Raw genomic sequence first — 15,580 nt, 5'->3', positions numbered from 1 at the left:
AAAAAAATTGTTCACAGTAAAAGAGCAGCAAAATATACCTTGTTTAAGAATGAAACTACAAAATAAACGAGTCCTGTGTTTTTAACATAGTCATACAAATAACTGTGTCTTTCTGTCTCTGGAATTCTTAACCTATGACTTTTCAAGGTTCTAAAATATATATTCAAGTTATACGTCCATTTTCATTAGTTTACTTACCGGGATCACATTAAAGAAATGTGAGCTGGAAAAAAATTTAAGTGCAAAAGTAATATATAACTCTTATAAGTATTTTTAACTAATAAAAGTGTTTAGCATCTACCTTTCTTACTAACAAAAAAAGATTTGAAATGGAAGTCGTGATGGTTAAGACCCCAAATCTTATGGTATATTCCCCATCTATACAACTACATAGAACTTTTAATGCACGTTTTTTCCCCCTAAAGTGACTACGTTAGTGATTTAGTTTTATACAGCTGATTTACTTATTAAATGCATACTTTATTTTTCTTTAGTCACACTTAGACGTCTTCTAACTGAAAATAGTAAAGTATCTTTTAAAAATTTTACTGGTGGTATAAAATTAAAATTTCAGTTTAACAAAATGCATGTATTTATATGAAGAAAGACTACCAAAATTGACAATCCATTCAAAACATTATAGTAGTATCTCACTTTGGACAAAGGATAAATATGATCAAAAAGTAGCTTCATTTTCAAGAAACTAATTCATGGCTCCACAGTTGGAATTTATTCCTACAATTTTATGTAGCCTGGGAAACATCTCATGTCCCAATCCAATGGTTTACATTCCTAAAGGCTATATCTGTAAATAAACCCATGACAGAAAGGGAGAGGGAGAAAGGAAGGAAAGGAGAGGACCAAAGGAGAGAGAGACAGGGAAAGAAAAGTTCAATCTGAAGTTTCACATGGGATTTCTGTAGCGATCTTTTGAGTGGGAAGAGGGATCATGTTTTAAGATCGTTTTTCTGTTGCCATCATACATGAATGACAGACAACTTGAATATATTTTTTCACATCATCTATTCTTAACAAAACTGCCTGTTTCACTGTTTTCCAGCACTGTCTATCAGAGAAAATAATCTAAAGGTAAACTGATTTTACTCCTTGAAATTTATATTATTTTGCCCAAAGGTTTACAGACTAAAAGAAAAATCTTTATACTCATTTTAACAAGGATGTGTCTTGCTCCTCATTTGTTTATCAGTTTTGAATAGAAGTGTGGAGACTCTCTATTTGCAATCTTGGATCTTCTTGGTTTGGAAAAACTATGTCCTTCCCTATTTTTTGCTGGTTCAGTCTCAAGTCTTTTATCTACTTAACACTTAATCTTCAAATTTTTTTCATCTATGTATTTTACTGGTAGTTCTGAAACAAATCAATGCAAATGATGGGAAAAATATTCTTTTGGAATGAGTCAGATCAAATCCTGTCTTTTCACTTCTTAGCTGTAGGATGTCAGGCAAGTTTCTTAATTTCCATTTCCCTAACTACAGAATAGAGAGAAAGCCTACCAGGGTAGTTGTGAGGATTACATGATATGCATATCTATATGTATATTAATTTATTATGAGGACCATACGTGGCAAGGAGTAGGTACTCAAAGAGAAAGCATTCTGTTCCCATTATCTTCCATTTGGAATTTGATGTTTGATTTGGTGTTGATTCTCCTCTATACTGCAATCAAATATGACTTTTTCTTGGATCTTAAGACAGTCTATTCTTTTTATATAGCTATATGTTTTCTCGACACATTTGTATAGCTGCTTTCTAAGTTGTATTCATATGTCATGCATTAAATAGAGAAATACTTTATTCAGAACCCATACAATCATCTTATTTATCTTTCCTATATATGTCCTTTTAACTGAACCTACCAAAGAAAACTCATTCTCAGAAGAATTATTCATTATTGTATTTCCATCGCTATTGAATACAGTGGCAGGCACTGCAGGTGCTCAATTGATATTTGCTGAATGAATTATGAATGAACCAGTGAAAACTGTGCTAACTGCCTTCTCTTTCACTTCTGGAGTTGGAAATCAAGCCAGGTCATAGGACTGGCACTAGGGCTTGGGAGAGAAAAATTCTGGAACACTGTTGGTGAAAGACCTTTGACAGCTGACAAGATTTTGTAGAAATTCTTTTCAGTTTAAGGATCTAAATTAGTTTCTGTTTGCATAATTACAAGTAATAATTCCTAATTTTCAGTATATTCTAGGCCTCTTGTGTAAGGCTGAAATTTACTGCAGAGATCCTATGCTTTCTCTTTTAGAGAATTTCATTCAATCTCTCTCTTCCCCCATCTACATATGGCTTTCCATGCCTTGCTTTTCCTTACAGTTCAATATCTTTCAACCATAAACATTTCTGAATCATATTTTTGGAAATGCTGATCCCTAAAATAAGTTTTATATTTCATCATACATTTAAATTATTTTAGATCTCAAAAACTCTCGGGGAAACGAAATTAAATCTAGTTTATTAGACGACCCAGTTTTTGCAACTTCAATGTTATGTAAACAACGTGAGCAAACACCCACTGGCCAAATTCAGCCTGCAGCCTGTTTCTGTAAATTTTTACTGGAACATAGACATGCTCATTTGTTTATGTAGCATCGATGACTGCTTTTGCACAACAGTAGACATGGTTTACAAAGCCATAGTCTCTAATCACAACTACTCATTTCTTAGGAAAGGACCTACATAAAAACAACACAAACGGTGAATATAGTTCCAATGTGGTAGGCACTGCTTTGTGGATTTTACATTTACTATCTCTTCTGAAAATCAGATTAAAATATATGAATTGGGTACTTTTATAATTCCTATTTGCAGATGAGAAAGCCGAGGTTTAAATTAAATAACTTGACCAGGTTAATAAATGGTAGGGTTCAGAGTCAGACTCAGGTCTACTGGAATCTAAAGTGAAAGTATACTCTTCTATAGAGGGCTTTAAAAGAACAAATAATAAAGGTATTTTCCACAGATTTAGTTTGCAGCTAGAAAGCTTTCAATTTTATTGGTTTGATGGTCTGCATGCTTTTTTATATTATTATAAGTAATGTGGCATTAAGTAAAGGTTTTGATATTTGTTCATTAATAACAATGAAAAAGCACCGGTGACTTATTCTTCACATGGGAACGGCATAAAAACTACCTTTACTTCTACTGAGACTGTGTGGTTTAAAAAATTCTAAACTGAAATTCTAAAACGATGGTAATGACATTACAAGTGGAAGCCGGCATTAATATTTATACAACTATTGTCAAAACAGCATTCCAAAACTACTGTAGCAGTGTGGAAAAGTTGGATGAAGTTCACTGACTTTAAAACAATAGAGTTTGAAAACTTATAGCTATTTCCAAGAGAGAAAATGAAGGAACATCATTTTTACTAAGAACATCTATAACAAAAAGGTATATGGTAAAACTTTAAAAACAACAAAAGCGTTAATTCCTAGAAATACCAATTAAACCCAAATTTAACTAAATTATATGGCAGTTAAGAGACAATGTGATAAATACTGGAAATACAAAGATAATTTCTATCTTCAAAAAGTTCACAGCACAACAGGGGAGACAGGCAGGTAAAAATTAATATGGGGTTCTCAATTGCAAGAACAGAAGCCAATTCATACTGATTAACAGAAATGTAATGCATTAAAAAGATGTTAAAAGTAGCTCTCAGATTTGCTGGGAAGGCTGAAGAACCAAGCGGAGTAAAAGCTCAGGAATCAAGGAGGTGTGAAAGAAATAAAATCAAAATCTGTCACAAGAACCACCTGGGTACAGAAGAGATGTTACAATGGGCACACTACTACTTCAGTTTACTGCTGCCTCTACATCTTTTACTGTGCCTGAGTCTATCACCTCCAGACAAAAGCATCCAACTAGCCATGCTTGGGTTAAGGGCCCATTTCCTAAGTATGGGCAGGAAAAAGCAATTTATTTGTCCTTTCTGGCTTTTGTGGTGGTGGGAACCAGGATTTCACCAAGATTCACACCAGGAACTCCTCAAACACAAGAAGGGAATGCTGGGAAACCCCACCCCTACAAAAGACAAATGCCCCACTACAAACACTGTATTTTCAATCAAGACCTGCAGAAGAAATATTTCGTAGGGGGAGTCTCAGTTCTCAAGTTTGAGAGTTACTATTCATATATCTAAGTAGTAAAAAAAGACTTAGTCCACATATTTGAGTTTATTAAGCCTCTGGTTTTCAAATTCAAGTCCAGTGACTTGCCAGTCAAGCCAGGAGCCCACAGCTCTCAAGCAACTCTACACTAGAGCATAAACACAATAGGAAAGTTCTACATCAGATACCACGTTGGCATAAATGAGGGATTAACTGCACAGTCAGGGAATGCTATGTAGAATGAAACTTTAAATATAAGCAAAAATTTACAAAGTAGATGGGGCAAAAAAGAATATTTCAACAGAGGTAATAGCCAGCATAAAATATTTCATTAGAAAACACCATAGTGTAGTGGAAAAACTGAATTTAAGTCCTAATCCTAATTAGCAGTATGATCCTGGTCAAGCCTTTAATATCTAATTTCTCTTTATCTACAATATAAGTGAGCTGGATGGTCGTTAAGCAGTTTTGCCTCTAAACAAATTTATGGTTATTATCAGTAACAATGGCTAACATTAGCATTCACCACAAGCTACCAAGGAAAATGGTACACAGTTTATACATATAAAGTAGGTATTATAATTACCCTAACTTTTCCCAAATGAGGAAAATCAAGCTCTGAGCTGTTAACTATCTCACCTAGAGTAATCCAGTTAGTAAGAGGGCCAGAACTGCAGGGTTTAATTCCAAAGCCAATATTTAAACACTATGCTGTGGTTTCACCAATAATGTACTTTCAAATTCCCAAAGGACAGTGTTGTAGCTTCAATTATATTATGGGTAAAAAGTTTATTATCTGCAACTTTTTTTGGGGGGGGGAATTTAATTTTCCAATGGCCAAGTTTTGACCCAAGTATTAAAACGTTATTTTATATAAGCAAATAGACATCTTTCCAAAATATATCACGCATGCCTCTGACTTAAATGAGAGAAATGTAGACCAAATACAAACTTTTCTTGAAGCCTGAGGTTGCATTTATACATATTACTGTATGGGCCTCTGGAACTTTAAGGTAACATGACATTTTGCCCATTCAGTTTTGGGGGTCAGCTTATGTTCTTCTCTCACTGATTTTAGGAATCAGTTTCTCTCCACCCTTGTAATGTTATGCTGACTTAAAAAAAATCAAGTTTCTAAGCATCAGAACTATCTACATACAGTTGACCCTTGAACTATGCATGTCCACTCTTTTGCAAATTTTTTCAATATATGGTCAACCCTCCATCTCCCTGGGTTTCACATCTAGGAATTAAACCAACTGTGGATCAGAAACAGTATTTTTGATCTAAAGCTGGGAATCTGCTGATGTGGAGGGCTAACTGTATACATTGATGTATGCCACTTTATATAATGGATTTGAGCATCCACAGATTTTGGTATCTGCGGAGGAAGGCAGTCTTAGAACCAAATCCTGCAGATACCAAAGGATGACAGTAGTTAAATTTGGGCGAATGGAAAGTTATACATGGATTTTTGACTGCATGGAGGTCGATGACCATAAACCTCACACTGTTCATGGGTCAACTGTAGTAAAGATAGTCACAAAAAAATTACTTTCAGCAATATTTCTCATTACAAGGTGGTCTTTAATGTAATACTATAAAACAACTCTTAATGATCAATTCTGCTATGATTTGATTACCTAAGCACATCTCGTTGTTTCAAATACTTTGATATAGAATAGTCCCGTACTGCACCATATCCTCCTAGCCTAAGATATTTCAAAAACAATTAAAACCTAATGCATTATGTTCTTCAGATCGCATGATGCCAGCATTCCAGAAAAGAAGTTAAATGCTTATGAAGACATATGGGTTAAATGTGAGGTAGGTCCAAAGAATCCTCATATTTTTTTTCTGAGACAACAGAAAAAGGAAAAAACTTTAAAGGAACCACCTTCGAAAATTCTAAAGAGAGTATCAGAGGGAAAGTGGCTCTATTCCAAACTGAAACATATTATGAAGCTATGATCATTAAAACAATTTAGTATGGACAGAAAAAGAGTAAGAAACCCAAATACATATTGGAATTCTGTTTATGATAAAGATAAAATTCAGATTAGTAGGTAAAGAGGAAGTATTTAATAAATGGTGTGGAAACTGTTAAAAAAACAAATACACAAACTATATTCCTATCTCATGCCTTACTTCGAAATAAATAACAGAAGGATTAAATGCTTAAAATGCAAAAAACAAAACAAAAAAACCCCAAGAAATTCTAGAAGAGCAAAATTTATTTATAATCTTAGAAGAAATAGGTCTCTGTAAATGGGACACAAAAACCCATCTCACCAAAGGGGGAAAAAGTGACATATTTAACCACATTGAGGGTAAAGTTGTTGTAGAACAAAAACAACAAAATAGATGAAGACGAGTGATAAACTGGGAAAAATTTTTGCAAAATATATGACAAAAATTCCCTTAATTTGTACAGAATCCATACAAATAAGAAACAACCAACTGCCTAAGAGAATAATGAACAAATTATAAAAAAAAGAAATCTGGGGAAAAGAATACAAATGCTAATAAAGTTTTAATAAGATAATCTCCTTATTCAAGAAATGCAAATAGAAACAACACATTATTTTCCACCTATAAAATAGCAAAAATTAACAATTCTGATGATGCCCAGTGCTTCAGACGTTGCAAGGGAATGATCAGTCTCACCCACTGCCGATATGAGCCTCAGCTGATAAAACTCATCAGGAAGGTAATACAGTCTCAAAGTTGTTGAGGAATATATATAAAGGTAATCACTACAGCATTAATTACAAAAATAAAAAATTGTTTACCGTAGAGCATTAGTTAAATTACGGTATACCCTCAAAATGGTACATCATGTACCATTTTAAAAAAAGGTGGGGCATATGAATAAATTTCAATGTGGAACCTAAGATGAATTATCAAGGAATTTAAAAAAGCAAAGTGCAGAAGAGTGCACAGAATTTTTTTTAAGTGGGAAAATGGATGAGGAAGTGAATTTGCAATGTTTTCCTGAAATTAATTATGTGAATCTGTTAAGAATGGCTGCTTTGTTCACAAGGATGGAAGAAGGGAGTCACATTGGTTGCCTTTTCTAACTTGTACCTGAAATAATTTAATTTCACTTTTTAAAGTTAATAGAAGTTATCTAGATGGTAGAATCATGGGCCAATTTTTATCTTTTTTATACTTCTCCTTAAAAATACGTAATAAGTTTTATATTTTAAAGAAAGATATCTATCACCTGGGTAGGGGGAATAGCCAATGGGACACTTTGTTTTACTTTATTTTATTTAATGCAGCTTTATCTTCTAAAAAATAAGCATATATTATTGTATAATTGAAATCGGTTTTATTACACTCGTCTGCACTAGTGTAAAGATAGTTTAAAAATCTCAAAGCGAAACACTACATATAGCATGCACATCTTCCTTTATATTCTATTCGAAGAAATAAAAGACTAATAGAAAGAAAAGTACCCATACTAAACTTTCTGTATCTATTGAGGGCACATATATCTTACACAAGCTGATAAACAAGCTGATATACAAGCTGACTGGGTCATCAGCCCTGCTGTGGAAAGGCATAACACAGTGAAAAGTTTTTATGATAAGAAACTAGTAATTTTAAAAAAGAAAAAAAGAGAAAACCACATAAAATAATTGCAAGAGAGACTGAATCAGAACCTCTTTTAAATGAACCTTTTTTATTCGGAAGTGAAAAGGGATCCCAATTAAGTCTTACAATTTCTAAAAGATTAGAGTTGATAACTTTTCTCGGGTTCAAGAGATCCTATCCTCTCACTGGGTGTACCACCGTGGCTTCTCAAACCTACCAGAGTGTCAAAGGCAGACGTAATCAGAATGGGGGCTGGAGAGGGAAAGGAAACCACAGAGAAAGGGGAAGTTAGACACCTGATGTATAGTATTTCACAGCAAGTGAAACAGAAGCACAAGTAAAGGAGTATATCAGACCTACTGGAAATTATATGGGACTTATCAATTTGACTCAGAAACCCTCATCTCTAAGAGAGCTGGACCCTCAAAATCGACTGCAAAGCTCACCTCTAAGTAGTCTCGATGGATAAATTCCATCCAGATGTCATTATTTTTCACACTTATATACTCAATAATATAGTATCCCCTGAGTTATGTAGCATTATTGAGTAATAAAGGTGAATGGTATGAAGTGTAATAGCAGGGGCTTTGAAGTCACAGACTGGGTTAAAATCTCAGCCTCACTACTCATTATTCAAGGGCCTCATGACCTTGGGCAAGTTATTTAACCTTTGCTTTGGTCTCTTCATCTCTAAAATCTCTAAAATTAGCTTATGCTTATGGGTTGATGTGATAAGTGATGTTATACCTGTACACAGCATCACAGAGCTCAAACATATAAAATTTTGAGAGCATACTGTATGGAAAAAAAGTGCTATTTAATTTAAACCATTCTGAATAGAAATCGCAATACTTTTGTTTCTTCCTAAGGCAAACGGACACAATTTGACTTTTTCTGTGCTACACGGGATCATAATTATAAACATTAATTACAACATAAGATTATGTGGGACTATAAATACAAAGAAGTTTCCATAAGCTATCGAATAGTCTCTTTATGGACACACTTTGAATCAAGATAGCCTCTGATGAGATTTAGTTTATAGAGCTGTTGTCTCTATGCTATTTTCAAATTGTTACATTATTTTTAAAAATTGTAGCCATTTTTTCTATTCTTTATTCATAATCTGAGATAACTTGTCCCTGTCTCTTACCAGCTCCTTTCTCATTTTCTCCACGTGCTGATTCTAGCTTACTGTGAGCTAAGAAACCAGATAACCATTTCAAGGCTGACTGATAACGGTGAAAAATATGTGGGCTGCAGATTCAGAGCGCTCTAGGTTTGAATCCCAGTTGTGCTACTTACTTTGTGACCTTGTTAAGTTACTTAACTTCTCCAAGCTTCAGTTTCCTCATCCTTGAAATGGGAATACCATTATCTATATTGAAATGCCGTGGTAAAAAGCAAGTGAAAACTTAGGTAAAAATGTTACAGAGTGCTTTATAGTACCTGGCAATAGAAGCCATCCTCTCAATGCTAAATGTCTTTATATAACTAATGAACTATACTGTAACTGTAGCTAATAAAAAGAATTTATTTGGAACGTATGCTTTCAATGTGTGAAATTCCTTGGCACTATACTGAGGATACAAGATGGAAAATATATATAGCATCTACCCTCTAGAGGCTCAGATCCTAATTAAAAACAGATAATTTGATAAATATAAACGAAACAAATTTGACAAGTGAAACCGTAAAAGCAGCAGCACTCCATCTGAAATCAAAATGTTTTTCCGGAAGAGGAGATATTTAAGCTAAGAGGATAAATAGGAGCTCATCAGGTTGGGAGTTAGGGATTGAGGTGAGCAGACTTGGACAAGGAGGATGACAGAGCACATGGAAAGTTGTACAAGAAAGAAACAGCATGGCAGGGTCTGGAGCAGAGTGCGCAGGCAGAGAGGTGAGTTTAGAAAGACAGGCACAGGCCAGATCATAATGGCCAAGTATGCCAAATCAAGGAGGAGTTGACCATTTTTTAAAATAAATAAAGGAGAATGACAAAAGTATTCTAAGAGGAGTGAGGGAGGTTAGTTGAAAAGATTAACATGCTCGGATTCATATTACAGCATGATCCCTCCAGCTAAGATGTGCACGGTGACAAGGATGGAGGGGAAAACTATAGTCAAGGAAAACACAGTCCAGGTGGGAGAGAAGCAATAACTAATCTATAGTAGCAATGAGAATGAAGAGTAAGTAAATGAGAGAGACTAAGAAGGTAGAAAATTCCCCAATTTCTAGTTTGGGCAAATGGTTGGGTTGCATTGGAGGCAACAGGAATAGAAATAGTTTTAGAGAAGAAAATATGAGTACAGTTTGGAATTTATCTGAACAGAGCTAACCATTAGGCAGTCTGGAGCTCAGATGAGGGCTGAATTAACTCCAGTGGGAGAAATTAACATCAAGGCAAAAACAAGAGACAAAGGCAAAAATAATGTCATCCAGAGGAAGCATACAGCTTGAAAATTAAGCTATGAATATCTACTATCACTGCTCATGAATATCTTATTGACTGTCTTTCACTTTTCCAATTGGACAAACTGAATTTTGCGAGGTGTTACTTATAATTTGCATACTACTTTAAAAGTATGAAAGCTTTTTCACGTAGGTCTGCTGAATATAGATGCTTAAGTTTCTCAAGCATTGTCTAACTTCTTCACGATCGTACCAGATCTAGCGAAGTGCTTGGGACCTGAAAGGTGCCCAATAAAAATGTTAAAACTAACTAAATATAGCCTTTAGGTCAGTCAAGAAGCCAAACTATTTCAGATATTGTTTTAACGTTACAGGTGAACATTTAATACGAAGTAATCTAAATTTTTCTTTATATGCTACTTTTTCCATTTAGAACCATACAATTTTCAATGGTTTGAGAACTTTGAACTGATTTTTAAGAGTTTAAAAACTTACCCCAAACAGATAATTGATGCCTATCCATACTTCAGATTTCTGTACAGAAGTCAGAAGCAGGTAGAAAAGTACAATTATTTTTTAATATTAATTTAAAAAAAGAATACCAAAATGCTTCACCTACGGGTCCATTCTTTTATGTTAACAATGTGAGTGATCTTCATAGGAGTACAGGCTAGAATATTTTAAAGACTCTCACTCCTTAGAAGAAAAACTAAACAAGTCCAAAAGTGTCTTCATGCACTTTCTTTGTGCACACTTACTTAGATAAATGCACATTATATGAACTCAAAAAAATAGTTCAAAAATTGCTGGATGAAAAAGGTGAGTCAATGAACAGGCAGGGAAGATGGCTGCTGAGCAGAAGAAACTGTTCTAAGGACTTGAGATGTGAATAGACATAATAAGAGAGCTCAGTAATAAAAACTGGAATGCTAGTTTTTCTTTTGTTTTTCTTGTTGTTGTTAATTTTCATTAAAAAAAGACATTTTAAGATGCTCAAGTTACTCAATAAAAATTAAGAAAGGAAAGAGCTCAATGATCTGTTCATAGGATTACATTACAGTCAAACCTTTTTGGATAAACCAGTTCTCAATACTTCCTTTAACTTGATATAGAGGCCTGGAAGAGACATGTCTCTTTGAATGTCTACCCTTGTTTTCGTTCACATCTTTTTTTGTTAATGAGAGTAGGCACTATGGTAGTGACATAAAAAAACAAAATCAAACCGAACATAATGTCCTAACTTAAAAACTAAGTGAAAACAAATTAATTCATTGTTTTGGGCACATATTTCTACATGAATGTTTTGTGTGATTGAGAACTCTTTATATATAATTTCTCTGTCTGGATGTGGACCTGGGAATGTCTTACTAGAAATGTTGGTATACTTTCACAATTACATGTTAGATTGTGAGAGACTCCATTGAGAAGTCAGAGTCTGTTTCAGAGTCAGCAGTTTAGTTCTGGCTTCATCCTTTGTTATCTCTGTAATTTTGGATTTTTTTTTTTAAGTACCTATGGGACTAATGAAAGTACTGCACAAGACTGGAAAGGATGATATAAAATAATGTACTGGCAAGACACTACATAAATTGTGTTATTTTTGAAGCTCGGTATTTGTCAACTTTTCGTATTTCAAGTTTCCACAATCACAGAAAAACAAAAACCCACTAACTTCCAGTACTACTGTGTCCAATCATACTGTGTCCAATCACTGGGATGTGTACCACGGATTGAAGTGTTGCAAGTCATTTCTTCCCTTTAATCTTACATTGAAACATCTAGTAAGTCAGGTTTCAGACTGTTAACTAGCAGAGAAGGCAGTGAACAGTGCCCTAAAAATCCACTGCAAATAACAACTAAGCAAATAATTTGCATGCAAAAAGTCTGCATGTAATGGAATTAAACAGAGTAAAAACTATTAGTTTGCCTTGCACAATCCTACAAGTTTTAAGAAACTCTGCTTTTGCTTATTTGCTTCCTAACACAGATCTCTGAAACATAAACACAGCACCATACTGGTGTTCATACACTTTGAAGACCTAAAATCTAGATTGGGTTCTCACACTTTTTGGTGAGCAATATGCACTCCATGGTTATGTCATAAAGTTATGCTTCTGTTTTAGAAGATTCCTTTTTAGGTTTATCATATCAAAATAACATGTAAGTTCTCTCATAATTACGAAAGGCAGTTTCAGGGTCCGAAAGCAGGCCAGCATGGAATTTTACCAATCCACAAACATGTGGATTCGGTTTTATATTTTGAGTTTAGTTTTGAGATCAGCTGTCTTCACGATTTCATCCTCAAATATACTGACTAAACTGCATTACTACTGATTACAAGTGTAAGCATTTCAGATGGAATCAAGGAGAAAGATGAAGTAACTTACCATTTGTTTGAAAACTACTCAGATAACTTAAACACTCCCAGATGCTAACTGACAAGCTTACCACTTTGAAGCAAGTTATGTTTTTGCTGTAGTGCGGGAGAGGAAAAAGGCCACACCCAAAGTTAAGAATCCCGCAGTGAAGTTTCTTTTAAAGTATTACTATTTTGGGTACTCTTTTTCACGGTCCACGAACATTAAATTCATTAACGGCCCACAGTTAATAAAAAAAGTTCCTCTGATTCTCATCACTCAGGTCACTTCACTCACTAATGGGCAGGTTCAAAATGGAGAATCATTTCATCCCAAAAGATTTAAGTAACTCTGGCGTAGAAGAGGGCCTAACTCAAAGGATCAGGGCTCAGAAGTGACTCAAAAGAGCCGGTACCTCCCTTCCCCTTCCCTCCCCCAATGGGTCAAGAAGCAAGAGCCTGGCTGTACCAACACAGCAGTGACCTGACACAACGCGACCAAGGTATCCGGACCCTTCTCTCAGTTCAGATGATCCCTGACTCTCCTCTCCCCTTGGTGCCACCTCCATTCAAGACGCCTCTCCCCCACCGCCCCACCCCCTCGCCAGCCCAGCTCATCAGCTTCCCCAGCCTCATCTCCATCCCACCTCTGCGCTCTCGCCTACTCCACTCGACTCGTCGCCGCTTACCTTGGCCACATAGTCTTTCACCTCGTCCAAGTCTCCGTTTTTCAGGGCCCACATGAACTCCTTGTCGCACATCACTGCAGCGGGCAGGCCGGCTGGCCGGGCAGAAGACGAGGTGGCGGTGGCAGCAGCAAGCGGATATCGCCGGGCAAGAAGGAGACAGGGCCGCCGCACGGAGCCGGAGAGGAGAAGGCGGGGGAGGCTGCCAGGCGGGCGGGGCAGTTGGCCGCTGAGACCGTTGGGGCGGGAGAAAGTTCTCTTGCGGCCACCGGGCCCAGCCGAACAGGTTCCGCCTGGTCGAGAAGAAGTAGGAGGGTTTGCACTTCCGGTTCACTCCCAGCTAGGACCCTCCCCCAACTTCCTCTTCCCTTCTGCTCTCTGGACCCCGCCCCGAGGGCCCGCGGGAAGAGCAGCCTGTGTGCGCAGGCGCAGTGCGCAGTGGCTTGACAGGCGGGCTGACGGGCGGGGGAGCAGTGGGCGGGACTGGGAGGCCAGTGAGAAGGGACCCGGAGGGCAGAAAGTGAGTGAAGGGAGAGTTAGAGTATGTTAGATGGGATCAGAATGTTTCTGCACGCCATAAATAGGAAAAACTTAAAAACAAACTTGGAGGGCATCATTCTCACCTCAAAGAGTCCAGTGTTACTGTTTGAATTCCCTTCTTTTCTTTCCCTCTCGCCCCCTTTCTCCTTCTTCCCTCTCTTTGCCTTTCTTCCTCGTATATCAAGCATCCCTTTTAACTCTACTAGGATATAGTTAAGAGAGATGAAATAATTCCTGCGCTCAAAGAACTCTTTAGTATTGTGACAACTGTGTGAATCTAGTGTGCCAATATGATGTATAATGTTCTGTGGACGGAAAACTTCATTTCTCTGACAGCAAATGATACCCAGAACTAGGACTTCAGTGTGATGCTACAGAGCAGAGCAAACCTGACTGTTCTGTACAATTGCATTTTTAAAATTTTGTGTTCATTTGTTTTAAAGAGTTTGAAACTTCGGGATCTTTCTAGTGAAGCCAGTCTACTCTTCCTAGAATTTGGCAGTAATACCTTGAGGCATAGCCACCAGGCAAACTGTGCCTCAACCTTAATGATCCAGATGTGCACACCTGAGCATAGTGAGATCCAATAAAAATGCTTATTGGAACTATGATACATTTAAAGTCATTAAATAAATAAACCAAACTACTTTACTATAGGCTTGTTGCCATAAAGTATAAGGGTTTAGAACACAGACTCTGGAACCAGATTGCTTAGTTTTCAAAACAGGACCCAACCCTTAACTTTGTGTCACCTCAGGCAAGTTACTTAATTCTTCTCTGTTCAGTTTTCCACACGTATAAAATGTAATAACAACGGTGTTCAATAAATGTAATTTGGGGAGGAGCTATCATTTAGAAATAGCAAATAGAGATAGATTTCAAATCAAAAGAAAAATTTTCAAATACTTAACAGCAAAATGATTGTTATTTTGTTCATTTTACTTTGTGACCATTAGAAATACGCCCGTACACCTAATGATGACATACTTCTAGAACCAAATCTCAAAGAGGGATTTGTTAGGTAAGTCCTAGAGTCTCCATCACTTTAACTCCCATGTGTGTGATCTTTGAATTAGCTCATGCTGACAGTTCTTGATTTATAGCTATAGCCCAGACTTCTATGTGACCCATTCCTATATTTAATTTCTTATCCATTTGAATGTCTCAAACTTAACATGTTCAAAATAGGATTTAGTCTCCTCTAGATTTTTAAACCTAATTGTCCCCTAGACTTCTCTATCTCTATGAATGATACTCCATCACTAAAGAGAGAAAATTGGTGACAATTCTCTCCTTGACCGAACTCTAGCCAGGTTCCTGAGTCCTCTTCCTGACTAGGCCTCAACCTTCATCTGTAAAGACTTGAACAAACACAGACATGGTTTCTAATAGCTCAAGACCACATTCCTAATATGGCCCTAGTCATTCTTAAAGTTTCTGCTCGATAACACTTAAAGCTGTTTAAAATTTCTTTTTTCACCATTTGTTCCAGCCAATACCTAAGGATAGGTCCCTGTCTCCCAGTCTCTGTAGGAGGTTAGAATTTAACTTCCATAATTGCCAAGTAGCAGACACAGCAGGCCTAATTGTATTTACACTAAGCTTCCCCCCTCCCCAATTTTTTACTTCCCTAAGACCTCACTCATCCATTCCCTCATTATCCCTTTAAAACACCCAGTCACTTCTGTCCAAGCAGAGTTCTGTTCACAGTGGACTCTCTTCCCTATTGCAGTACTTATTTACTGATAAAAATCTTTCCTTACCACTTTAGTGTCTTGCTTTATCTTTGACAATGTGTATCATAAACAACTCTTACCTTTCCTTCTTATTGAAGCCATCAGGAAGTC

General features: G+C 36.4%; 1 protein-coding gene across 1 annotated transcript in view; it reads right to left on the bottom strand.

Moving 5' to 3' along the window:
• Positions 1 to 13,540, bottom strand: part of MTPN (myotrophin) — a 51,885-nt gene extending 38,345 nt beyond the window's left edge. The window contains exon 1 of the mRNA XM_039861039.1: positions 13,197 to 13,540. Coding sequence (XP_039716973.1) covers positions 13,197 to 13,268 — 72 coding nt within the window. The 5' untranslated portion in view covers positions 13,269 to 13,540. The remainder of the gene's footprint in view (positions 1 to 13,196) is intronic.
• Positions 13,541 to 15,580: the final 2,040 nt, after the last annotated feature.

Source organism: Pteropus medius, unplaced genomic scaffold (assembly GCF_902729225.1).
Source record: "Pteropus medius unplaced genomic scaffold, Ma_sr-lr_union100, whole genome shotgun sequence".
Lineage (NCBI taxonomy): Eukaryota > Metazoa > Chordata > Mammalia > Chiroptera > Pteropodidae > Pteropus > Pteropus medius.
This window is presented reverse-complemented; position numbering and strand designations above follow the sequence as displayed.